Source organism: Dendrobates tinctorius, unplaced genomic scaffold (genome assembly GCF_039654945.1).
Source record: "Dendrobates tinctorius isolate UK_male_01 unplaced genomic scaffold, ASM3965494v1 ptg000127l, whole genome shotgun sequence".
NCBI classification, from domain to species: domain Eukaryota; kingdom Metazoa; phylum Chordata; class Amphibia; order Anura; family Dendrobatidae; genus Dendrobates; species Dendrobates tinctorius.
In genome coordinates, this window is record NW_027361795.1 from 11,232,846 (window position 1) to 11,258,434 (window position 25,589).

A 25,589-nucleotide genomic window follows, 5' to 3' on the forward strand; every position below is an offset into this window, starting at 1 on the left:
GGATTACAATGACAGAACAAAAACTGGCCAATTTTGACCTGATGACAAATCCTCTATTTCTTTTGTGGACTATACAAACCTTTACAGCACAATGAAAAGAAAAAAATATATATTTTAGTAGTATTTTTTGCAAATAGAAAACCAATTCAACAGAAAAAAAAATAGGTGCCAGCATGGAGAAAAATAAAATTGCACAGTGGATAATGATTGCATTGAATGTGATTTGCCATGGAACGATATGCAATTTAAAAGCCAACATAACATCCTCTTCACTAAATTTGCTAGAGGCCACACTCTCGATTTCTCTGTATCTTCTATTCATCAAGAAAAAAAATGAAATGCAAAAACATGTTTTAATTTTAAATTTTCCGTATTAAACTTGGTCACAATTATTATTTTGAGAAAAATACTTCCCTTTCACAGATAAACATAGGAAATTTCCCCTCCTACTTGCTGGGTTCCTATAGTAAGGGTAGAATGGTCACATTTCCAGTTTTCTGTTGCTACTCTGACAAGATGAATTAAAAAAAAAAAAAAAAAAAAAAGAAAAAAACACAAGAGAAAGAACACAGCTAAGAATCAGTCTACAGATTTAAAAACACCCCACTGCCCAAAAATTAAAAAAGCAAAAATAAAAAGTTCAGAAACGCTCCGGTGCTAGTGGTGTCAGGGTATAGTTATTTGCCTGCCGGGCTCCTGGGGACTGAGCGGAGCGGGAGGTGATAAGAGAAGATCAGGAATCCCTGGATCACTTGGTGTGTTGCTGCTTTGCACACTATTCTGTGGATTACTCCGCTGAGTGTAAAAGAGGATGTAGGCTTGTGTCCTGCACACTTCCGCAACAGAGCACATGTTCAGTTTGGAATCATTGCAATGGACCCAAAAACCTGAAATAGAAATAAGACTAATGAGAAGAGGAATAAATATAAAACTATACTATTTGTCTATTTACAAAGAAAAAAAAATACTTACCGCCCTCTGTGTTGTAGCAGTATGCAGTATAGTGTCCAGAACCAAACCCTTTACCATGATGCATTACTACTGCAGAGAGGTCATAAAGATATGTCCCAGGATCAGAGGGAGACAACGGACCTCTACAATACGGCTCCATGTTCAACACTTGGTCAAAGAACACATGGACTCCAATTTTCTCACGGTGATTTCGGCCAGACCACCTGTACGCAAGAAAATACAATTTATACCATTACTATACTTATGCACACGCATTTAAAAATACATAAAAATTTTAATTCATAAAATGGGAGAGTCATTTAGGCTATGGGCCCACGTAGCGTTTTAAAACGCACAATGAAAACCGGACTCCTTCCCAGAAATCGCGCGGTTTTTTCAGCGCGATTTCACCGCGATTCTGTTTGCGATTTTGCCGCGATTTTCTCAAGCACTTTCCAAGCATCGCTTGGAAAGTGATTGACAGGTTGTTCACACTCGTCAAACAAACATAGCTTTTTACTATTGAGGTCGCCTATGCAGCATCAATAGTAAAAGATTAAATGTTAAAAATGATAAAAAAAAATAAATAAATAATCGGGGTATATTTACCTTCCGACGTCCCGCGCTGCCATCCCGGGCCGCAGCGTTCCCAGTAATGCCTTGCGAGACCTGTGATGACGTTGGTCTCGCGTTACTATAGCGATCTTGCGAGACTGCTAGAGTAACGCGAGACTACTTCATCACAGGACCTTGCCGCAAGGCATTACTGGGAACGCTGCAGCCCGAGATGGCAGCGCGGGACGTCGGAAGGTAAATATACCCCGATTTTTTATTCTTTTTTTTACAGGGGTATGGTACCCAGGGCCAGGAGGACAGTCTCCTCTCCTCCACACCGTGGGTACCAACCGCACATGAGACGCTTAACTTCGCGCATGGTGGGCATAGCCACATGCGGGAAGTAAGCGATTCTCATGCATTCCTATGGGTGCGGAATCGTGGCAATTCTTTGCGATTCCGCACAAAAGAATGAGCATGCTGCGATTTTTTCCGCGATGCGATTCCGCCGCGGAAAAAAATCGCAGCATTAGCACAGCATTTGCGGAATGCCATAGGAATGCATGGGGTGCGTCATGTACAAGATTTTTAAACGTTTTCGCGCCGAAAATTGCGGCAAAAATGCTTAAAAATTGTATCGTGGGCACACAGCCTAAAGCTAGAGAACAAGGAAAGAGCTGCTGAAACTAACATTCTTTCTTTTAATCCCTTCTTTGGGCATCAATACATGCTCCTAATGACTAAAACTAGGTACACATGCATGTATTAAAAGCCACTCCTTGAGCTAGGACCACTGCCTCCATTTTCACATCATCCCTCTTTTATCTGTTGTAATGTAGGAAGTCTGTCTAACGTCCAATAAGAATTGTTAAAGGCTAGAGGAGCTGCGGAGAGAAGTAGTCAGTGTTTTTTTTTCCTCTGCCTTGGGTAAAATTGATCTGACCATCTGTTCAGCTAAGTGTTGTTTTTATGTAGTAAGAGTGTTCTGCTCATAGCCATCTTATGTGTATGGACAACTCAATGAAAGTGAACTTAAAAGGTTGCCCAAGACTTAATAGTTCTTAGAAACGATCTGCCTGTTATTTTTGCGTACGGGACTAAGTTGTCCTGCACAGGGACGATGTCTGCTGGCGATTTTGCAGCTTCATTTCACCCCTCATCTACAGAGCAGTGTTTTTAATTCTGTGCTCCATTGACAGGGAGCAACTGAAGATGTCTTGCGGATTGACAAGACTCCCTGCAGTGAGGAAGCAGGGAGCTAGCTTATCAGTCAGCAGGACAGTGGCAGAGATGCACCATCAACAGATAAGAGCAGAAGAGAAGATGCTGCTCTGTTAACATATCAGTTGAAGTCACAGAATCTCGGTCAAGAGCAGTCTGTGACTGCTATATACCAACAGGGATCGTTCCCGGGCAGAACAGGCAGGTCGTTAGTAACAACATGCCTGTTAGTTGTTAGCACCATATGGAAAAATATTAAAAAGACCTGGCTAACCCCTTCAAGATGTCTAAGAGAACCAATGGTACTCACAATAGTGAACTTGTATACAGTTGGCTAATCACAGACCAAATAAGAGATACTTGACATTTTGTTGCTGCTCTTTCTCTCTTCAGAGTAAAGGGCCCGTTACACACAGCGATCTCGCTGGCGAGATCGCTGATTTTGTGACACATCAGCGATCTCTCCAGCAAGATCGCTGTGTGTGACATCTAGCAGCGATCGGCCCCCCTGCCGGGTATCGCTGATCGTGCTGGATCGTCCTGGGCCATTTTTTCATCGCTGGTCTCCCGCTGGCCAGCGCGCATCGCTGCGTGTGGCAGTGGGAGCCAGCGATGAGCGACGCTGCACGCTGGTTACCAATGTAAACATCGGGTTTCTAAGGGCTGCGGGGCCCTTTGAAACCTGATGTTTACCCTAGATACCAGGGTACACTGCAGGAAGGGCGGGAGGTGGAGGCAGAGCGGCGCACAGACCGGAGTAGCTCTGCTATCTGCTACTCCGGTCTGACAGACTGGAGTAGCAGATAGCAGAGCTACGCCGGTCTGTCCGTGCGTCGCTCTGCCTCCACCTTCCGCCCTGACTGCAGTGCACGCTGGTATCCAGGGTAAACGTCGGGTTTCTAAGGGCCCCGCAGCCCTTAGAAACCCGATGTTTACGTTGGTAACCAGCGTGCTCGCTGGTCCTGATCGCTGGAGGGGCTGTCTATGCGACAGCTCACCAGCGATCAGCTAACAATGTCCCAGCGATCCCATCCACGTCGGATCGTGGGTGGGATCGCTGGGACATCGTTATGTGTAACGGTACCCTAAATCTTGCTATTTGAATGAAACAAAGATATTTACTATGAGGTTGCTCTTACCTAAAGCGCTTAAGGTGCAGCCGCAAGACTTGAGGTAGTCTGAATATCATAAGCTGCTTCTTTGCTTCACTCAGCACTAGGGGTTTTGGGGAGGATTTCCGCCTCCGTCCTGTAATATGAAAATAGGAAATGTCCATGGATTACAATAGTAACTTGCGGGTCACACATTTACAGTGCTGAAAATTGGTAGCAAGGTACAGACCTCAGGCTGGCAATTTGCCTGAACGGGCAGATTCCCGCTGTAACACACTTCTTGAACCCATATTGGGGCACATGCTCCTGCTCACACCTTTCCCACTCCTAGGTGTTTTTTCTGCCATCTCTAGTAGCCAGCAGAAAAAAAAACCCTGCATGCTTTTTTTTTTTATTATTAATTTGCCCGCAGTTTGCACTGTGAATGCTCTAAAAAGACTGACATGTGCAGTACAAACAGGACTTATAGAGAAGGACTGCACTTGCCAAGCGAGCAACATGGACTTTTCCTACAAACTTTTGCCTCCAAGCTTCATAAAACAAGAAGTGCGGTTTTAGATGAATATAACTAGGTGTTCTATATAGTGTGAGAGTAAGTGGCGGCATGAACAGTGTGTGCGTGCCCATCCTGTGTGAAGTGCCTCAAAAAAAAAAAACCAAGAAAAACATGCTACTTTCCTGCCAAGAGATCAGGTTTTGCTACAGAAAAAAAAAAGAATAGTGTGATAAGGGATAACTTCCTGATTACTGGGAGTTTCGGCACTGGAACCCCCACCGATTCCAAGAAGTGAGGCTCTTCAAAGCACCGCTACTTGGGGTCCCAAATGAGCTGGAAATTAATCGGGGTCTTCAGTGATCAGGAAGTTATCCCTTATCAAGTCAGGCAACGGCAGCACACATATATGGCACTAGCGTGCTGAGGGCTCTAGATACTTTCTTCTGTAAAAGGTATCAGTATATACAGCTGACACATTGCTGCAATGGACAAGGGATACATTTTATATAAAACAACAACAACTGAACTCAGCTGCAGTAAAGTTCTGGCAAAGCATCATAAATTAGTAAGTCCAGAGTTTGGTGACATCCATGGCTTCCAAAGTCATTACCTGCAAATTATTCTCTACAAAGTATTAAAAATTAACATTTTATTTATTTATGGTAATGTTAATTTGTCCAATTACTTTTGAGCCCCTGAAACGAGAAGGCTTTGTAGAAAAATGGTTGCAATTCCTAAACATTTCATTGCATATTTTTATTCAACCCCTTAAAGCAAACCTGTCAGCTGTTTTGGCCGCTATAAGATGCGGCCACTGCCTTTCAGGGTTTATCTACAGAATTCTATAATGCTGTATATAAGCCCACAATTCGACCTGAAGGATAAGAAAAATAACTTTTATTATACTCACCTGCGGGGCGGTCCGGTCTGATGGGTGTCGCTCTTCTTGTTCCGGCGCCTCCCATCTTCTTATGATCGCCACCCTCCTGCTTGCTTCATCACTCCCGGAATTGCGCTTCTGTGCAGGCGTACTTCACTGCCCTAACATCAGCCCTTAGCAGTCTGCATAGCTACTGCTGGCTATTAATTATAGGGGGACCCCACACCAATTTTTTCCGTAAAATAATCTTTTATTAATTAAATACACGTCCAGTATTTTGCGCACACACACACACTATACTAACTGTATTTGTCAAACACATGTATACATCTACCTATTCTATATGGATTTACTGTACATAAACCATCTCTCCTATCCTGTAGGCTCCTGCAGTGATTTTACAGAAGCAGACAAATGAATTACCAGCTATTTTTCAATCTAGCTCTGTATGCAATATAAATACATTTTATATATATTTGTTATAACATTTGTATGTTAGCTTTCTGACTGAGCACTCCGCCCTTCATCAAGCTGTGATTTTAATTACATCCAATCACTTTTTGGTTCCTATCTTCCTATAAATATAGGCTTTATCTTGTTATTAGCCAGTTCACATGAGGCAGTTAGAATAGGGACCCGTTCAATGAGATCACCTTGACATTGGTGAATGGGTTCACATCTTTTGGCCAAATTTTGTGCTAAGTATCTCATATGTTTTTTCTAAATTCCAAAAGCCATTATGCTATTCGTATTTCACATATTTCATATGCCTTAATGCAATTGAGTGCAACCATTTCCTTATTTTGATATGTAAGCTGTTTTTTGGTATGCACCTATTCAGACTAGGATGTGCCGTCAGTTTTTTCTGTCATATGTGTGTGTGTGTGTGTATGTGTGTATATATATATATATATATATATATATATATATATATATATATATATATATATATATATATATATACACATATATATATATATATATATATAGTATTCTATGTGTCTATATCTATTCTTTTGTAACCTGTCAGTGCGACTTTACTGTACACCGCACAGTAATTGGGAATTGCTGGATTTTCAAAGGACATCGGTGCGTAAAAATTGGACAGCACTCGCATGGTCCGACTGCTATGCGATTTTTTTTTCTCGCAACCATTGACTTGCATTGGCGAGTCTCATCCGAGATACGCAGCAAATCGCAGCATGCTGCTATTTATTCTCAGTCTGATTTCAGCAGAGAAAAAAATTGCAGATGAGATGTAACCCATTGAATAACATTGGTCCGATTGCTATCCAATTTTATATCGGATTGCACTCGTCCGTATTTCTCGCAAATGGGTATGAGCCCTAAGGGTAAGTTCACACTAGGCTTTTGTTTTTCTGTAGCAAAATCCGATCTCTTGGCAGGAAAGAAGCATGTTTTCCTTAGGTTTTCTTGCATTTTTTGAGGCAGTTTTGGCATTCTAGGTTTGTCTCTTGTGCATGATGATGAAGTTTAGTGTTTAAAAAAAAAAAAAAAAAGTTCTATTCCATAGAATCAAGTTGTGGCACAAAAAACGCAGCAAAACCTGACACCTGCGTTTTTTTTTTTACCACCCATTCCAGTCAATGGGTGAAAAACGCTGAAAGAAGTGACATGCTCCGTGTAAAAAAAAAAAACCATGCACAGCACAAAATACTGATAACAAAAAAACCAAGGCGAGTGCATGAGATTTCTGAAATCTGGGTGTCATCCACAAAGGAAACCTCTCCTAAAGCCAAAGCACAAAAAAGCCACCTACAATGTGCCCGGGCTCATATGGAATAATATGACGACTAGGGAAACTCTAATCTGGAGTGATGAGACCAAGATAAATGCTTTTTTGGAACAAATATCTTCAAATCTGTATGGAGTCACAAAAGTGAGGTGTACAAAGAAAAATGCATGGTGCCAACAGGGAAACATGGTGGGGGCAGTGCCCAAATGTGGTGCTGCATGAGTGTTGCTGGTGTCAGAGAGCTACATTTCATTGATGGCATCATGAATACAAAGATTTACACAGTACTAGTTGTATTAATTTTTGCATCAACTAATTTGGGCAAAACAGCTGATTTTGTAGTGAATATTATATTAACTATATTTTCAAGTTATGGTTAAAATGTTCTAGGAAACTCAGTCTTCTTAAAATTTTGGAAATTGTTCTCGTGTTTAGCGAGGTATTAAAATCTTACTTTTCTAAGGGGGCGTATGCATTTAAGCTAGGCACTGTATTAACGTCATGGTATTGCAGCCATTTTTCACACATACTTGTACTAAATAAAAGTTTATACTCTTTGCCCAATTTTGAGATAAATACATTCTATCAAAACTGAAAATCTTCATTTTGTGTAGTCCCTCAATTCCAACTACGCTAATATACTGCGGTAAACCACTAAAATAAAAACTTGGAAGATTTTTATAGCAGGATAGCGTTCGATTCATTCCACACGAGGGAAAAAGATCCTATTTTAATGCAGGGCAGGTGTAGCAAGAAATGAATAATAAATGTAAATATATTCTTCAGAATACCCGTTGCTTATTATCTATAGTATCCTGAAGCGATTGCATATCTTCAAAGTAAAAGAACATTTAGAGGTTTTTTCACCTACAGAAGCAGTCTTGTCCCAATGATAATTGTTAAGTTATCTTCGGGGTGGAATTACTCTGAACAATCTTTCAAAATAGATTTTTCTGCCATTTTTGAGCATAGTAAATCCATCCTTTGCAGGCCTTCAAAACATCTATGGTAATTTTCAAGATCTAACCTATACAAATTGTTTTTTTGTGCTGCATATTTTAGGGTAGAACCTGTATTACACAGAAGCTCTATGGTTTCCTTAGCATATAGCTGCTCGACAATACTTCTATGGAAGAAGTTGTATACAAGTAGATGCACATGGAAGTACAGGAGCGCTCATGCACCTCTACAAGAATCCTATTAGGGCTTTGCACAGAACCCCTTGCCAAAGCAATTAGTAAAAAGTTCACCACGAAACTCCAAATCTATGGTTTTCGATTAATAAAACAGGAAATTTTGGAGATGTGAACATAGTCTTGGGCTGGTTTTTACACTTGCCATGTTTTTGCAGCCCCAATCCCAATGCATTTCTATGGGGCCGCAAAAATTATTAGGAGGGCCGTGCTCCGTATGGCAGGGAGGGCCGTATTTGCAGCCGTGAAAAAAAATCGAGCTAGGTTTTTTGAGGCCCGTTTTTGAAGGAGACCGCAAAAATCACGGTAATACGGCCCGCAAAAACGGGCCGCAAAAACCTGGCATGTGTAAAACCAGCTTTAGCCCCACACAAACTGTTAATGTTTTTTCTTTTTTCACAATCACTGGAAAACTGCAACGCTTTTGCTGAGATTTTGAAAGTCGCCATCGTTTTTTTTTTTATCTTGGCACAAAAAAACAAACAAAGTGCCTCTGTGATTTGAAATAATCACAGTGGCAGCTATATTGTGGTTTTAACACAATTGCAGAATCCCCACTATAGCTGCAATACAGGAATGCAGCCTTACAAAGTAAAAAATACAAGCAGCCATTGCTTTTGATTTTACAGTGTTTAGCATGCAGTACAGAATACACAATAACGTCAGTACAAGGGTTGTTTTGTTTAGGTCTCCAATAGAATTAGAAAAAACACTTTGGTATTTGCATGTAGAAACAGAAAAGCAATTTATTTCCTTTGGTATAAGTGTTCATTTTACTGTAGGGATTGTCAAAGATGTGTACATGCAAATTATAGTTTTACAATAAATTTTCCCTGTGTAAAATAAATGGCTAAATAGGTACAAAAAAAACCCTCATTTTATTTTCAAAACCATTCTAAAAAGTTTTTTGAAAGTAATGATGCTGCGATATGCAGCAGTATGTTGATGGCATGCTAGTAAATAAAGAGAAAGGGACCTCAACAAACAGCTGATCGGCAGGGGTGCAGACAATGGCTGAAGATCATCTATTGATGGATTATCTTAAAGGGTTTCTCAGAGAATATTATAAAAAAAATAGCTGCCGTCACATATTTTAAGATGCAACCCTTTCCTAGTAACATGTTAAGAAAGGTTGCAGGATAAATAAACACAGCTCGAGACATGTCTTTCAGCTGTCAGAGGAGAAGCATCATGAACAAACATACCTAATCTGCTCACTCAGCCAAGAAGCCAGGCTGGAGCAAGAGGGAGAAAAAAAAACAAAAAAAAAAACAACCTATCTTCAACTGATTGGCTATTTTTCCAGCTTGATCCTGTTTCATACTCATTTGTAAATCTGTTCTGCTGACAGCTTTACAGCAGGACAAAGACTGACTAAGCACCGAGCTCCTGCACCAGTCCTGCTCTGCAACTAGATGAGCAGATTAGGTATGATTGTTTAAGATGCTGCTCCTCCTCACAGTTGAGACACATGTCTGGAGCAGTGTTCAGGCTGCAACCCATCCTGATACATGACTAGGACGGGTTACAGCTTGAAATATAAGACGTAGGTAATTTTAATTAAATTTTCAGTGAATCCCTCCAAGGATAGATCTTCAATATTCTGTAGTTAAAAGAATCCTCCCTCCCTAATAAATTTTGACCCTAGGGAAGTGCTCCGTCTGAGATGGGCGAGGCTGGGGTCACGTTAGCGCAGGGGTGGGCAATTAATTTTCCCAAGGAGCCACATGAGAAACTGGTACTGCTGTGGAGGGCTGAACCAACTGGCTGAACTTAAAGGGGCGGTCCGAAACCAAAGGTGAATTTCATATTAAATGTACATCTATTCAGTGTAATAATCTCATATTGTTTTCTAATATACTTCAATGAAAAATTCCCTAACGTACCCTCTACATTCTGACTTCCTTTTTTTTTTTTTTTTAACGTCCCATGACAATTTGTTTGAGATTCACCAGTGCATGCTTGGATACTCGAAATAGCCGTCATCAGGGGGCAGAAGCTGCGGTCACTGCCGCAAACTCTGCACCCTTTCTGAAATTAGGCGCCATCAGTGATGTCTGTTTTGGAGACTCAGCTATTCCTGCTCACCTGATAATGCGTCGTACTTAAATTCTGACGCATACTCAGTATGAGTTTTCTGTGCTGTATTCCTTTGAATGCACAGTGACAGTGCGCTCCCTTGCTGGCGCTCAGGAAAAGGGATGACACAGCAGGGACCAGTCCAGTCTCTGAAACAGATGATGCTTCATTTCATGGTGGGGAAAGCAGCCTTTACCCCTAATGATGTCCCGTTTGAGTGTCCCAAAATGCACTGGGATTCTCAAACAAAATGTCATAGGAAGTAAAAAAAAACACCACACACACAACACAAGCAGACAGGAAGTTAGAGTAGAGAGGGAATGGTAGAAATTTTTTAACTGAAATATATTAGAAAAGTGATTAGAGTATTAAATAAAATTTAGTATGCGTCACCGTTGGTTTCGGATCACCCTTTAATTCTGCATAATATTAATTTCATCACTTTATAGAAAGCAGTTGCTTATATGATGACGTTTACATGAGTGTATTAAAAAAATATCATGATTTTCATTCAGAAAAAGAAGATTTCCCATCTGTATTGTCATCCGTATGGCATCCATTTTTAGACATCAGAAATGAATAAAACTTAAAAGTGTGTAGTTCACTTATAGTCCCTCTTAAGCTGGGTGTCCGTTTGGGACCCGGAGACTCTCTGCCACTATTCACACTAGCGCAGGCATCAGACTGGATTTTTTTCTTTTAAAATTTAAAAGAAGAAATAGTGTCCTGTCTTAGTAATGGAAATGTATTCGTAAAAATCGGGTGCTATATGGATAATTCATATGGCATTCAATTTTTTTATTTTTGCACACCCATAAAGTTCAACAGGCGGAACATTGGAAAAATGCTGCTCCCCACCTCTATATCACATGCATAGATCCAAATCATATACAGTATGGGGCAGGCGCTGGCAGGCAGGGAGGGGGTGAGAATTCCTAAGTGCAATCTATGGAGTAAATGTGAGAAGCCACAGATCACAGAGGGGAGCACTATGGGGGACTTAACCCTTACCTCTCCTGCACAGAACATACAACAACACAAGCTGGGAGCAAAGAGGGAGGGTAAGGGTTAACTCTCACATAAAGAGGTGAGGAGGCATCAGAGTGCATGGTGGGGCAGAAGAGCAGATTGATGAGCACACAGAATATCCCATCTGAAGGCTGCATGTAGTGGAGGTGAGGGGGCACTTCACTGTTGGACCCTATATTCAGTAGACATACTCAGCCCCAGTGTTTTATCTCTTATCAGCTGCCAAGAAGAGCCAGGGGGATGCAGTGGTCAATAATTAGCCGCTCTCCCTGACCATAAACTGCAGTCCCACAAATTTCGTTCCACAGTGTGAAAGGCAACGCAGGTGCTGTGACCTTCTCAGGACAGCAGACACAGGATGCTGCCTCCCATGTGGTATCTGGGCTCCTCCTAGAAGCTACTTGCCCATTATCTGCAGCAGATGGGTGTTGTAGCCCCTGATTCCCTCCTCCCGTCCTGACCGCTCTGCCTCCTGCACAGGTTTCACCAGTTCTGCAAGCCAAGAACAGAGCAGCCCCGCATCCACAAATGAGAAGATGGGGTGGGGCTACAAATGCTTCTGAGAAAGATCAGACTCATAAATCAGTCCCTCTCCGGCGAGTGTCAGCGGGCAGCACAGAAACACTCAGGGGGCCGGATGTAGCCTGTGGGCCGCAGTTTGCCCAGGCCTGTGTTAGTGTATAGCATCCGATGCAGTGAGAGTGAGCTTATTGTCATGCTACGGTGATCTGGTCTGCTCGAATTTGAGATTCGGATCATAGGTGAGAAAAAGAAGCCATGCAATATACCAATGGTTGCTGAAACGTCATGAGGGAAAAATAAAATAAATAAAAAAATTTGCAGATCTGCTCTGCTCAATTAAATAACACTGCTCAGAGTACAATGCGAGATTTTTCCACATTGCACTCCTCCATATTATACACCAGTGTGAGCAAGCCCTTAAAGTGCCAGCTTTCATGTGTATAGCAGCTTGCACTGCCAGCTCTCACTTGAAAGTAACTCTTTCAGCACAGAATGACTGTTCAAACCAAGTACATGTGCTTGATGAACCATGGATTAGCCAAACATTTTAGTGCACCTTCCCATCTGCTTGTTTTCCCTCTAGCACCACCCTACTCTCTTTCATTGACAGCTCTGGCTTCATACAGCAAGAGAAGGGAGGAGATAGATGGAAAACAAGAAGGTCAAAAGGTGCACTAAAATGTTTGGTCACGCCATGATGCTCCAAGAGCATGTACTTGGTTTAAAAACGCATTCTGTGATCAAACAGTACCTTTCAGGCTGTGTGCCCACGTAGGCATTTAAGCGTTTTTTAAGCGTTTGTCCCGGTCAAAACGCTTCAAAAACGCATAAAAGAAGCATCCCATTCATTTTAAATGAATTCCGCACTATGTGCACATTGATGTGTTTTTTTCCGCTCAAAAAACGCTTAGCGGCCAAAAACGCAGCATGCTCATTAATTTTGTGGAAAAGTCGGCTTTTTTGCTATTTTCTATGAGTCAGAAAATGCGCGGAAAAAAAATGCATCAAAAACGCAAGGTTTTTAAGTAAAAACGCACGGAAAACGCACAAAAAACGTGTGGAAATAAAACGCGCGTTTTCTGGGAAGGAGTCCAGTTTTGAAGCAGAAATTTTCTGCATACGTGGGCACATAGCCTAAAGGGTAGGTTCATACGGGTGTATATAAAAAAAAAAAATGAAAGAAAATCGTTCAGCGTTTCATCCAGAAAAGTGGGGTGGCTTCTCAATTGTCAACCGTGTGTCAAGTTTTTATTTTTACAGCAGCAGCTATTAATCACATATAAGGCCATTTACTGTTTCCCATGTTATAGAATTTCAATGTATTTGGAGAAAAAAAAATCATCCCACCCCCGCACCCAGAAACTAGTGTATGCAGTGTTTTTTTTTCCCACGCTTGAGAAGTGAATCGGTTCCAGATTTCTGAAAGTTATTTGAAATATTACTGCTAAAAAATTATAGAAGTTTAATGTCCCCAATAAGTACGGCAAATAAAAAAAAAATTGATACTTATCTACCTTATGTTGGCACTGTTTATTAACTACTTTGTGTGGTACGGTTATCTGCTTTAAGGGCATACGCATTAAAAGTTTAAAAAGGGCAATTTTTTTAACAAAATTTTGTGAATAGTAAATTTGGGTTGTGAGGTTTTCAGTTTATTTAAGAAAAAAAGTACAATGTGTCATGGAAGGAAAAAAAAAAATCTTAGACCTAAAAGGGATACGTAGAGGCAAGGTTATTGCTACGTAAAGTGACATTCCAGATTGGCATTTAACAGCGTAAAACCAGATTTTTGGCATCTCTTGTTTTGATAATTTTAGAAAAATATAAAATATGCAGACATACAGTTAGGGCCATATACATTTGGACAGAGACAAATTTTTTTTAATTTTGGTTCTAGACATTACCACAATAAATTTTAAACAAAACAATTCAGATGCAGTTGAAGTTCAGACTTTCAGCTTTCATTTGAGGGTATCCACATTAAAATTGGATGAAGGGTTTAGGAGTTTCAGCTCCTTAACATGTGCCACCCTGTTTTAAAAGGGACCAAAAGTAATTGGACAGATTAAATAATTGTAAATAAAATGTTCATTTCTAGTACTTGGTTGAAAACACTTTGTTGGCAATGACTGCCTGAAGTCTTGAACTTATGGACATCACCAGACGCTGTGTTTCCTCCTTTTTGATGCTCTGCCAGGCCTTCACTGCGGTGGTTTTCAGTTGCTGTTTGTTTGTGGGCCTTTCTGCCTGAAGTTTAGTCTTTAACAAGTGAAATGCATGCTCAATTGGGTTGAGATCAGGTGACTGACTTGGCCATTCAAGAATATTCCACTTCTTTGCTTTAATAAACTCCTGGGTTGCTTTGGCTTTATGTTTTGGGTCATTGTCCATCTGTAGCATGAAACGATGACCAATCAGTTTGGCTGCATTTGGCTGGATCAGAGCACACAGTATGGCTCTGAATACCTCAGAATTCATTCGGCTGCTTCTGTCCTGTGTCACATCATCAATAAACACTAGTGACCCAGTGCCACTGGCAGCCATGCATGCCCAAGCCATCACACTGCCTCCGCCGTGTTTTACAGATGATGTGGTATGCTTTGGATCATGAGCTGTACCACGCCTTCGCCATACTTTTCTCTTTCCATCATTCTAGTAGAGGTTGATCATGGTTTCATTTGTCCAAAGAATGTTCTTCCAGAACTGTGCTGGCATTTTTAGATGTTTTTTTAGCAAAGTCCAGTCTAGCCGTTTGATTTTTGACGCTTATGAGTAGCTTGCACCGTGCAGTGAACCCTCTGTATTTACTTCCATGCAGTCTTCTCTTTATGGTAGATCTGGATATTGATACGCCTACCTCCTGGAGAGTGTTGTTCACTTGGTTGGCTGTTGTGAAGGGGTTTCTCTTCACCATGGAGATTATTCTACAATCATCCACCACTATTGTCTTCCGTGGGCGCCCAGGTCTTTTTGCATTGATGAGTTCACCAGTGCTTTCTTTCTTTCTCAGGATGTACCAAACTGTAGATTTTGCCACTCCTAATATTGTAGCAATTTCTCGGATGGGTTTTTTCTGTTTTTGCAGCTTAAGGATGGCTTGTTTCACCTGCATGGAGAGCTCCTTTGACCGCCTGTTTCCTTCACAGCAAAACCTTCCAAATGCAAGCACCACACCTCAAATCAACTCCAGGCCTTTTATCTGCTTAATTGAGAATGACATAAAGGGATTGCCCACACCTGTCCATGAAATACCCTTGGAGTCAATTGTCCAATTACTTTTGGTCCCTTTAAAAACAGGGTGGCACATGTTAAGGAGCTGAAACTCCTAAACCCTTTATCCAATTTTAATGTGGATACCCTCAAATGAAAGCTGAAAGTCTGAACTTCAACTGCATCTGAATTGTTTTGTTTAAGATTCATTGTTGTAATGTCTAGAACCAAAATTAGAAAAATGTTGTTTCTGTCCAAATATATATGGACCTAACTAAGTTTGGCTGGCATTTATGGACTTCACATGTTTGGATCACTTTTAGCCACCAAAACAAAATGTTACGTAATTTCCTTAACGTCACTTTAAAACGAGCAAGCACCTTTATGCCATTTTGTGTCAAAGTGCCAAGTGGCATTTTTGGGGTCAATGTCAATTTGTGTGTCATTATTTGTACACAATAAAAGTGTGAAAATTGTTCTGACTGCCAGAGATGCAAAAGGTCAAGAAATCCCTAGCCATAAAAGGGTCAAATTAACAGGCTAACAGTAATGCATTTTTTTTTTTTTTTTTTTTGCGCTGTACATGCCGGCTATAGAAAATTTTGAGAAGAATTAAGTTTATACAAAGACTATCACTGATTCATTAAGAATTGGGGGAAGCATTGTAGGCCACTCACTGTTACACTGGTCACAGGCATATATTCTTCCTTCCAGTGCTTCAGTCTCTGTGAACTTGGCCAGCATTTCTGTAAGAGTGCATTCAGTAGTGGTGACTGGAGGAATCCCCTTTTCCAGACAATGATAACGCTCTGGGAATTCCAGAGACAAGTCCCAGAAAGGTTCCACTGTGTCAGACTTATAACTACAAGTCAAACATGTAACCTGCAAAATAAAAAAGTAGTATGAACTATGAAATTTCTTTTCACAAGATGTTATAGAATACGTAGACTGCATAAAAAAATGTTTAATACAAATCATAACTTTTTTGGGGGTTTCTAGAAAAAGCGTGGATATTGTTAGTACAAAATGTGTTTGAGGTGTCCAATAAATGGTCTGCTTCTTCCATCAGAATGTGCTTTCCAGGTCATCAGACCAGTAACTTATCATTCCTACTTTCTAAGTCCACACTGACAACTTTTTCCTCCCCATCAGTGGTTCGTGTGTGCCACCATCCCATCCAATCCCCCAATTTCCTTAAAAAGAATTAAAAAAGAAAAAAAAAGAAAAATCAAAAATCACATTGCAACCTGGCTTCTGCAATGCGACGTTCACACGCATTATAGGGTAACTTTAACATCTCCATTGATAGCACAATCTCTCCCCATCAGTCTCTCATCTTCTATCTACAATTTTCTCTCTAGACCTTTCACCGCTTACTAATGATCGAACGTGCTGGGATAAGGTGTTATCCGAGCATGCTCGGGTGCCGAGTGTCTTCGGTGTGGTTGAATAATATGTTCAAGGCCCCACGCCTCCATGTTTTGCGACTGTTCGACAGCCGCAACACATGCATGGATTGCCTAAAAAATAGGCAATCACCCAATAACATGCATCCTCTTGTCTCATGCTCTCCTACAATTTCACCTTCAGTCTTTGAACCAGTTACGAAGTTAACAGACTTCTTGCTTCTTCTCGCCCTAGTACCTCCACCAGTGAACCTATTCTCACTGCTGGCACGGCCCACCCAACTAAAATATTTAATGGGAATCTGTCACCTCATTTTAGCCCTATCAGCTGCAGCCACCGCCATCAGGGGCTTATTTACAGCATTCTGCAATGCTGTAGATAAGCCCCCTATGTAACCTGAAAGATAAGAAAAAAGAGTTAGATTATACTCACCCTAGCGTTCGGTCCGGGTCCGATGGGTGTCGCCGTCCGGTCCGACCCTTCCCATCTTCATACGATGATGTCCTCCTCCTTGCTTCTCCCTCAGCTCCTGCGCACGTGTACTTTCTCTGCCCTGTTGAGGGCACAGCAGAGTAATGCAGTGCGCATGCGCCAGACTTCTATGACCTTTCCCGATGCCTGCGCACTGCAGTACTTTACTCTGCCCTGTTGAGTACGCCTGCGCAGGAGCCGAGGGAGAAGCAAGGAGGAGGACAACATCGTATGAAGATAGGAGGCAGAGGCACCGGACCGCGCCCCCCACCGCACCCGACTCCGCACCCCGGTGTGTATAATCTAACATGTTTTTCTTATCTTTCAGGTTTCATCGGGGGCTTATCTACAGCATTACAGAATGCTGTAGATAAGCCCCTGATGGAGGTGGCCGCACCTTATAGGGCTAACATTTAACCTCCTTACTTTGTCTGTATCGTTCCCTCCTCCATCTAAAATATTCCTTCATGACTCCTTTACTAAAAGATGAAAAAAAAAACAAAACAAAACACTTTGACCAGAACTGCTACAGGACTTCTCTAACGCTCCTTCATCTCTAAACTCCTGGAACACTCGGTCTCTCATCTAGTCTGTTAGCTTTCAGACAGCCCTCTCTTATTGACCGTTTACAGTCTGCTACTCTGACTTCCTCTGGATGTCAGATTTGCCTGAAGGAAGGGAGAGTGAAGCGGTCACTGATTGGCTGCAGGGGATTGCGTGACAAGGTCAGGCGAACCCCGGGAGTACCAGTGCAGACGCTGCAGGTACATTGCTGGAGGGGATTATAGCTGTGATTTTACATAGGTGAACAAAGTGATTGAGAAAGCGTTGTCTGAGCATTACCTATACAATGAACTACTTGCTAGAGATGGGGTGCACCTTACGTAGACTGTAAAACATGTATTTGGAAGTCGCCTTGCTACACTCATCAGGAGACCTTTAAACTAGAACAATGTGGGAAGGGAAGCAAAAGGCCAGAAAAAGCCATACACCTGACAAATGCTATTGAGAACTCTGCTATTAGAAGTGGAAAGGGAGAACAAAGACAAAAAAGGAGAACAAAGACAAAAGAAAAAAAAAAAATATTGGAGAGAGAGAGAAGCCAATCACAAATTAAAATGTTTCTATACAAATGCATAAAGCATGGGCAACAAACAAAGGAGAATTAGAACTACTAAACGCAGGAAAAGAAATATGTCATTGTAATCACTGAAACGTGATGGGACGATACACATGACTGGAATACAAGGCTAGAAGGATACAACTTATTTGCAATAAACAGAGTTGATAAACGAGGAGAAGGTGTCGCATTGTATGTTAAAGAAGTGTATATCTGCACAGAGATCCAAGCTTCAGAGACTGGGAGTTCTGTGGAAACTGTTTGGGTAAGAATACAAGGAGAGAACAATGGAAAGGACACCATTGTAGGCATTTTCTACAGGCCGCCTGTGCAAGCTGAAGATATGGATGAACTCTATATGCATCAAATGGCAAAGTTCTCCAAAAAATATGACACAGTGATCATGGGAGATTTCAACTATCCAGACATTTGTTGGGAATCTCTCTCAGGCAAAACTAACAGTTCAAGGAAATTCTTATCCTCTCTTGCTGACAACTTTATCTTCCAAAAGGTAGAGGAGAAAATAAGGAGATCTGCTACCTTGGATCTAATCCTTATAAACAAGGACAAAATAGTTGAGAAGGTAAGAGTGGCTGGGACCCTAAGAGGTAGCGACCATGTTATTTTAGAATTTTGGGTAACTAGAGGAGGAAGACCTGTGAATATTCAGACTTCAAGGTTAGATTTTAGAAAGGCAGATTTTAAGGTACTCAGAAAGAGAATTGGAGGGCTGGATATCCTTTACCCCTTCACAACATGCGCCGTACTAGTACTGCGCTGCGGGAACTGCATTTGTGCCAGCTGCAGTACTAGTATGGCGCCGTCATTTTCCGGGCATCGCGTGGTGATCGGGTTCCGATGGCTGCTGTCCCCGACAGCAGCCCATCCCTGCATGTCGTCCAGGGGGGCTGCACCTCCCCCTCTGCATCGGTGATCGCTGTGTTTGGCTGGTCAATTCTGACCAGCCAATCAAAGCAATGTGACAATACAGTTGTTGAAAAAAAAAAAAAAAAAAAGTGACATGCTGTGATCTGTGCTGTGTGACGCAGCACCAATCACAACAGTCACAATAGGTGGGGTGATCGCGACGTCACCTCACCTGATTAATCCCTATGGCGCTAATTGGCCAGAAACTTTTGTTCAGCCAATCAGCGCCAAAGGGGTTAATCTAAAATAGGGATCACCACCCTGCACACCATCTTTGTCTCAGGTTTGGCGTGCAGAGCGGTTCTCCTGCCCCACTTTGTACCAGAGAGAGAGTTTCGATGGTGGCCAGTGTGATCTCCCCGGCGATCTGCCTCCTGCTTCAGCGTCTTGCTCTGTGCAATGTGCTGCGATCTGCCTGCTGTGTGACTCATGTGATCACAGCAGAGCAGCAGCACCTCCCCCATCCCTTTCCCAGTCCCCCATCCCTGTTCCAGTACTCCCAATTGAATTTTTGGCGCATTTTTTGCACTTTTTTCCTGTGTGCAGCGTCCTGCGCAGATCATTCGTGTTCTTCCTGTGTCCACAGCGCTCTGATCAGTATCGCTGCTGATCAGAGACAGCGCCAAGCGACTTTTCTATTTTTAGCTAGTTAGCGTAGCATACATCGCAGCCTATGCGCCATCCGATTTATTTTTAGTACAAAATAATAGTATTTAGTACAGCATAGTTTTAGACATAGCAAGGTAGCTTAGTCGCTGTCACAGTGTTAGTGACGACCGATTTATTTATTTTTCTAAAAAACAAAAAAAACAAAACATAGTAGTTAGTACAGCGTAGTTTTAGAGGTAGCGTACCTGGCGTCACAGCGTTCATGATGACCGGTCTTGTTTTAGAGGAAAAAAAATTGTACTGCGTAGTTCAGTAGTAGCGGGGAAGCGTGTTAGTATAAAAAAAAAAGTATCGGACAGAGTAGTTTTATAGGTAGGGAGCCAGTGTCTTTTTTTTTGCATAAAAAAAAATCTGCTCAGCCAGGGTATTTTCTAGTGCATTAGGGGAGGGTATGTCACATTGTTGGTGGCGTTTGTTTTTCTTTTATAAAAAGAATAATTAGTTGCGAGTCTCCGCAAGTTAAATATCACCAGTGCAATGTATAGGACGCGGTGATTCCGCACGGTTAAATGAACACATGTGGAATCCCTTGCGTTCAAAAGCCGGCAGTGCTTTGGACGGTGCAGGCATGTGCTACGTACAAAGCGCTGCCGGTTACTGACCGTGGGAACACACCCCTAAGTGTTTGCCACAAACAAGCAGCAGTGGATGTTGCAGAGTTTAAATTGCAAACGGCAGTTGTAGTGACCAGTACATTGTGCGCAGCTCATGCTTCTGGAGACATGCTCTCGTGCATTAGGCGGGCTGTTATCACTACAGAAATGCCAAACATGTGGACGCTAAATGTGGTTTAGGCACACTGGAGCTCAGAAGGGAATTTGGGAGTGCAGAATTCATTTGATTTATTTTGTGAGGCGGGAGCTATAGCGCTTTTACGGTGCCTTTGGGAACATTTTACAAAACATTTGGGATCACATTCATCCGGCGCTCTTCCCTAAGCACTGTGATGCAATTCAGATGAAACCCCCAAGGAATCCATTCACTATAATGATAAAGCAACGTTACTATGGACTCCCTCTGGCCTCTGTTCAGCATTGTCCTTTTCAGGGCTGCACAAAACAGTGCCAGACAGCGCTTTTATGCAAGCCTAAAAAGACCTCATTATAGGGAATCTTCTGCCGGGGGTTCCACCTGAATCCCGTATTTCAGAGATTTACACGGAATCCCGGTGTAAGCGCTCAAGACAGAGCGCAGGAAAAATGTGAGCTGATCTTTGGGAAGCAGAATGAACTATCAACAGCAGGTGAAGAATTAGTTTTATTTATTTTTTTAGACCGTTCCTCGAGTGGTATAAGCAACTAGATGACTTATTTGGGCCGATGCAGTTCCAGTGATACAAGATTTACATGGGGTTTTTATGTTTGGCTGCTGTCACACACTAAAAACTTTGTGCTTTTTTTAACAAAAACAAGTTTTTGCATTGCCACATTTAGATGGCAGAAACATGGAAAAATTATACCAGACAGTCAAGCGACATTTTTATTGGCACCATTTTCGGGCACATGATATTTTTTGATCACTTTCCATTTAGATTTTTGGAAGTGTGAGAATCATGTGGGAATAGTGGATGAGGGCAGGTATATCTCGCCCAGATTCCTTTCCTATGTGGCCTAGTCTGGTCAGTATCGCACCTGCTTGCTAATGAATAATGGGAGGTGGATATAAAAGGATGCCAGGTAGTTGTGTGAGTGTCTCAGCCTGGGAACACAGAGAGCCTGTGCCCACTGCAACTGTGGTTTGGCTGGACGGGAGAAGCCCGCCAGTTGGTAGTTAGGTTGTCCATTGTTTAGTTAGTGCCGGACAGGCAAGGATTTGTTTTATGTTTTATTTCCTTTTGCATTGCTTTCACCGTTAATAAACCTGACCCAGGGTCAGTTACACCCGTATCCCAGCTCTGCGCCTGAGTTTCATGCTGAACGCACGTGACCTTTGACCCCAGCAAAGGCGATCCCGAAGTGTTTTATCACATTGTGGTGGAGAATGCGGGCATCACGTTGCAAGCATGAGCATGGAGGACGTGGTGAAAGCGCTGGTACAGTCCACCGCCGTCCAGCAAGAAGCTAATCGGGTGATGATGGCCCAGCTGAAGGAGTTGGTGGACATGACAGCTACCGATCGTTCGCTTCTCCAGCAGGTAGCGCAGCGCCTGGCAAGCTTACCTGAGGTTACCTGAGTCGAGAGTGATTCACGTGAGTCGGTACTGGCAGAAGATGACGTCGAGGCATACCGGACCACGTTTGAACGGACGGCGGTGCGAGAAAAATGGCCGAAGGCACGATGGGCCGGCCTGATTGCCCCGTTTCTTTCCGGTGAGGCCCAAAAGGTGTATTATGACTTGGAACCTGAAGCTGCGCAGGACTTTGACAAATTGAAAGCCGAGATCTTGGCCCGGCTGGGAGTGACGACCGCTGTCCGTGCACAGAGAGTGCCTCAATGGACTTATCAGCCGGATAAACCACCGCGGTCACAGATGTTCGACCTGATCCACGTGACGAAGAAGTGGCTACAACCCGAGGTGTTTCCGCTGCCAAGAGATGGGACATATTGCTGCGAACTGTCCGGTCACTACTGAACCCATGCAGTGCGACGTCACAGACTCTAAAAACTGCATGTCTATGGTTGCACGGGTAGTCCATCATGCCTGTCCTGTGTCTCGGCACCGCCCACCATCTGTCCATCATAATGCCCCTGTGCGTCGCTGCCTCCTCCTGTGTAGTATGCCTGTGTTGTGACAACTCTAGCTGCGCCTTCCCCATCCCCTCTTTCTTTTTCCTCCCTCAGCACGTAGTGTCTGAGCTGACCTGCTTGTGTGCCGAGAGAGGAAAAAGAATGAGGAGGAAGGGGATGCTGCAGCTAGAGTTGTCACAGCACAGGCATACTACACAGGAGGAGGTGGCGCCCAGACACAGGACAGAGGCATGATGGATGGCTGGCAGACGGCTAATACAGGGGGACACACCATACCTATGGGACACATTACAGGTATGAGGACCCATTTATAAAAGTCGGTATTTCAATGTTATTAAGGGTCAGAAACAGAAGAGCCACCTTCACAGAATGCAGCCTTAGTGCTACTGAAGGTGGCTCTTTTACTTAAAAACGCCCTGGGGGGGTGACAGGTTCCCTTTAAAGGGAATCTGTCACCCTTTTTTTCAGCTTGCAGCTGCCGGCATAGACATCGGGGGCTTATCTACAGCATTTTGTAATGCTGTAGATAAGCCTCCGATGTAACCTGAAAGAAAAACACGTTATATTATACTCACCGGGGTGGGCGGTCCGGTGGGCGTTGCGGTCCAGTCATTTGTGGGGGAGCTTCAATGTTTAGGCACACAGGGGCTCTCCAAACACGACATGGTGTCCGCTAACGATTAGAAGTAATTTGCATTTCAAAAAGTCAAATGGCGCTCCTTCCCTTATGAGCCCTGCGCCCAAACAGTGGTTCCCCCCACATATGGGGTACCAGCGTACTCAGGACAAACTGGACAACAACTTTTGTGGTCTAATTTCTCCTGTTAGCCTTGTGAAAATTAAAAATAGCGTGCTAAAAAATAATTTTTGAGGAAAAAATTTTTTTTTTATTTTCACTGCTCTGTGTTATAAACTTTTGTGAAGCACTTGGGGGTTCAAAGTGCTCACTACACATCTAGATAAGTTCCATAAGGGGTCTAGTTTCCAAAATGGGGTCACTTGTGGGGGAGCTCCAATGTTTAGGTGCACGGGGGCTCTCCAAATGCGACATGGTGTCCGATAACGATTGGAGCTAATTTTCAATTCAAAAAGTCAAATGGTGTTCCTTCCCTTCTGAGCCCTGCCGTGCGCCCAAACAGTGGTTTATGACCACATATGAGGTATCGGTGTACTCAGGAGAAATTGCCCAACAAATTTTAGGATCCATTTTATCCTGTTGCCCATGTGAAAATGAAAAAATTGATGCTAAAAGAAATTTTTTGTTGGAAAAATTAAAATGTCCATTTTTTCTTTCCACATTGCTTTAGTTCCTGTGAAACACCTGAAGGGTTAATAATCTTCTTGAATGTGGTTTTGAGCACCTTCAGGGGTGCAGTTTTTAGAATGGTGTCACTTTTGGGCATTTTCTGTCATATAGACCCCTAAAAGTGACTTCAAATGTGAGGTGGTCCCTAAAAAAAATGGTTTTGTAAATTTTGTGGTAAAATTGAGAAATCGCTGGTCAACTTTTAACCCTTATATCTTCCTAACAAAAAATAGTTTGTTTCCAAAATTGTGCGGATGTAAAGTAGACATGTGGGAAATGATAATTAGTAACTATTTTGTGTAACATAACTCTCTGGTTTAACAGATTAAAAATTTGAAAATTGCAAAATTTTCTAAATTTTTGCCAAATTTCTGATTTTTTCACAAATAAACGCAAAAATTATCAACCTAAATTTATCACTAACATGAAGCCCAATATGTCACGAAAAAACAGTCTCAGAATCGCTAGGATCCGTTGAAGCGTTCGAGTTATTACCTCATAAAGGGAGACTGGTCAGAATTGCAAAAAATGGCCTGGTCAAAATAGGCTTGGTCATGAAGGGGTTAAAGAGGGGTTTTGGTTGATGGTTTTCTTACATATAGGACCATCACAGTCTCTTGAAAAAAACAAAAAACATTTTTTTCCCTTCCAACATCCTAACTAAAAAAAGCATTTAAAAAATGATGCTTATGCAAAAAAACACATATGGTAAATCTAATTTTTAATCATTTTGTGTGGTAGAACGATTTTAAGGATATAAAAATTCAAAGTATGAAAATTGCATGTATTTCAAAGTTTTCCTCAAATTTATGATTAACCAATACATATAATTTGAACCAAAATTTACCACAAGCATAAAGTAAAATGTATCACAAAAAAAATCTTACTTTAAACTCTTAGTGACCAAGCCAAATTTGACCTTAGGGAGCAAGCCAAATTTTACAATTCCTACCACTGTCACTCTATGTGGTAATGAATCTGAAACGCTTAAACAGATCCCACTGATTCCTGAGAATGTTTGTTTTTTGTGACATATTGTATTTCATGATGGTGGTAAAATTTCTTCAATAGGACTTGTATTTATTTTTGAAAAAAATAAAAACAACGGAAATTAGTTAAAATTTTACAAACTTTTAATTTTTTGTGCCCTTAGAGAGTTACAGTTGTGGCCAAAAGTATTGACACCCCTGCAATTCTGTCAGATAATACTCAGTTTCTTCCTGAATATGATTGCAAACACAAATTCTTTGCTATTATCATCTTCATTTAATTTGTCTTAAATGAAAAAACACAAAAAAAAGAATTGTCCTAAAGCCAAATTGGATATAATTCCACACCAAACATAAAAAAGCGGGTGGACAAAAGTATTGGCACTGTTCGAAAAATCATGTGCTGCTTCTCTAATTTGTGTAATTAACAGCACCTGTAACTTACCTGTGGCACCTAACAGGTGTTGGCAATAACTAAATCACACTTGCAGCCAGTTGACATGGATTAAAGTTGACTCAACCTCTGTCCTGTGTCCTTGTGTGTACCACATTGAGCATGGAGAAAAGAAAGAAGACCAAAGAACTGTCTGAGGACTTGAGAAACCAAATTGTGAGGAAGCATGAGCAATCTCAAGGCTACAAGTCCATCTCCAAAGACCAGAATGTTCCTGTGTCTACCGTGCGCAGTGTCATCAAGAAGTTTAAAGCCCATGGCACTGTGGCTAACCTTCCTAGATGTGGACGGAAAAGAAAAATTGACAAGAGATTTCAATGCAAGATTGTGCGGATGTTGGATAAAGAACCTCGACTAACATCCAAACAAGTTCAAGCTGCCCTGCAGTCCGAGGGTACAACAGTGTCAACCCATACTATCCGTCGGCATCTGAATGAAAAGGGACTGTATGGTAGGAGACCCAGTAAGACCCCACTTCTTACCCCGAGACATAAAAAAGCCAGGCTGGAGTTTGCCAAAACTTACCTGAAAAAGCCTAAAACGTTTTGGAAGAA

The 25,589-nt window shown here is 42.0% G+C and overlaps 1 protein-coding gene across 2 annotated transcripts in view; it reads right to left on the reverse strand.

Moving 5' to 3' along the window:
• Positions 1–334: 334 nt before the first annotated feature.
• USP49 (ubiquitin specific peptidase 49) overlaps positions 335–25,589 on the reverse strand; it is a 90,665-nt gene continuing 65,410 nt past the window's right edge. For both annotated transcript variants that reach the window (XM_073542501.1, XM_073542502.1), the window contains exons 3-6: positions 15,682–15,886; positions 3,867–3,975; positions 973–1,175; positions 335–887 (exon numbers count right to left, since the gene is read on the reverse strand). In XM_073542501.1, coding sequence (XP_073398602.1) covers positions 667–887; positions 973–1,175; positions 3,867–3,975; positions 15,682–15,886 — 738 coding nt within the window. In that variant the 3' untranslated portion in view covers positions 335–666. The remainder of the gene's footprint in view (positions 888–972; positions 1,176–3,866; positions 3,976–15,681; positions 15,887–25,589) is intronic.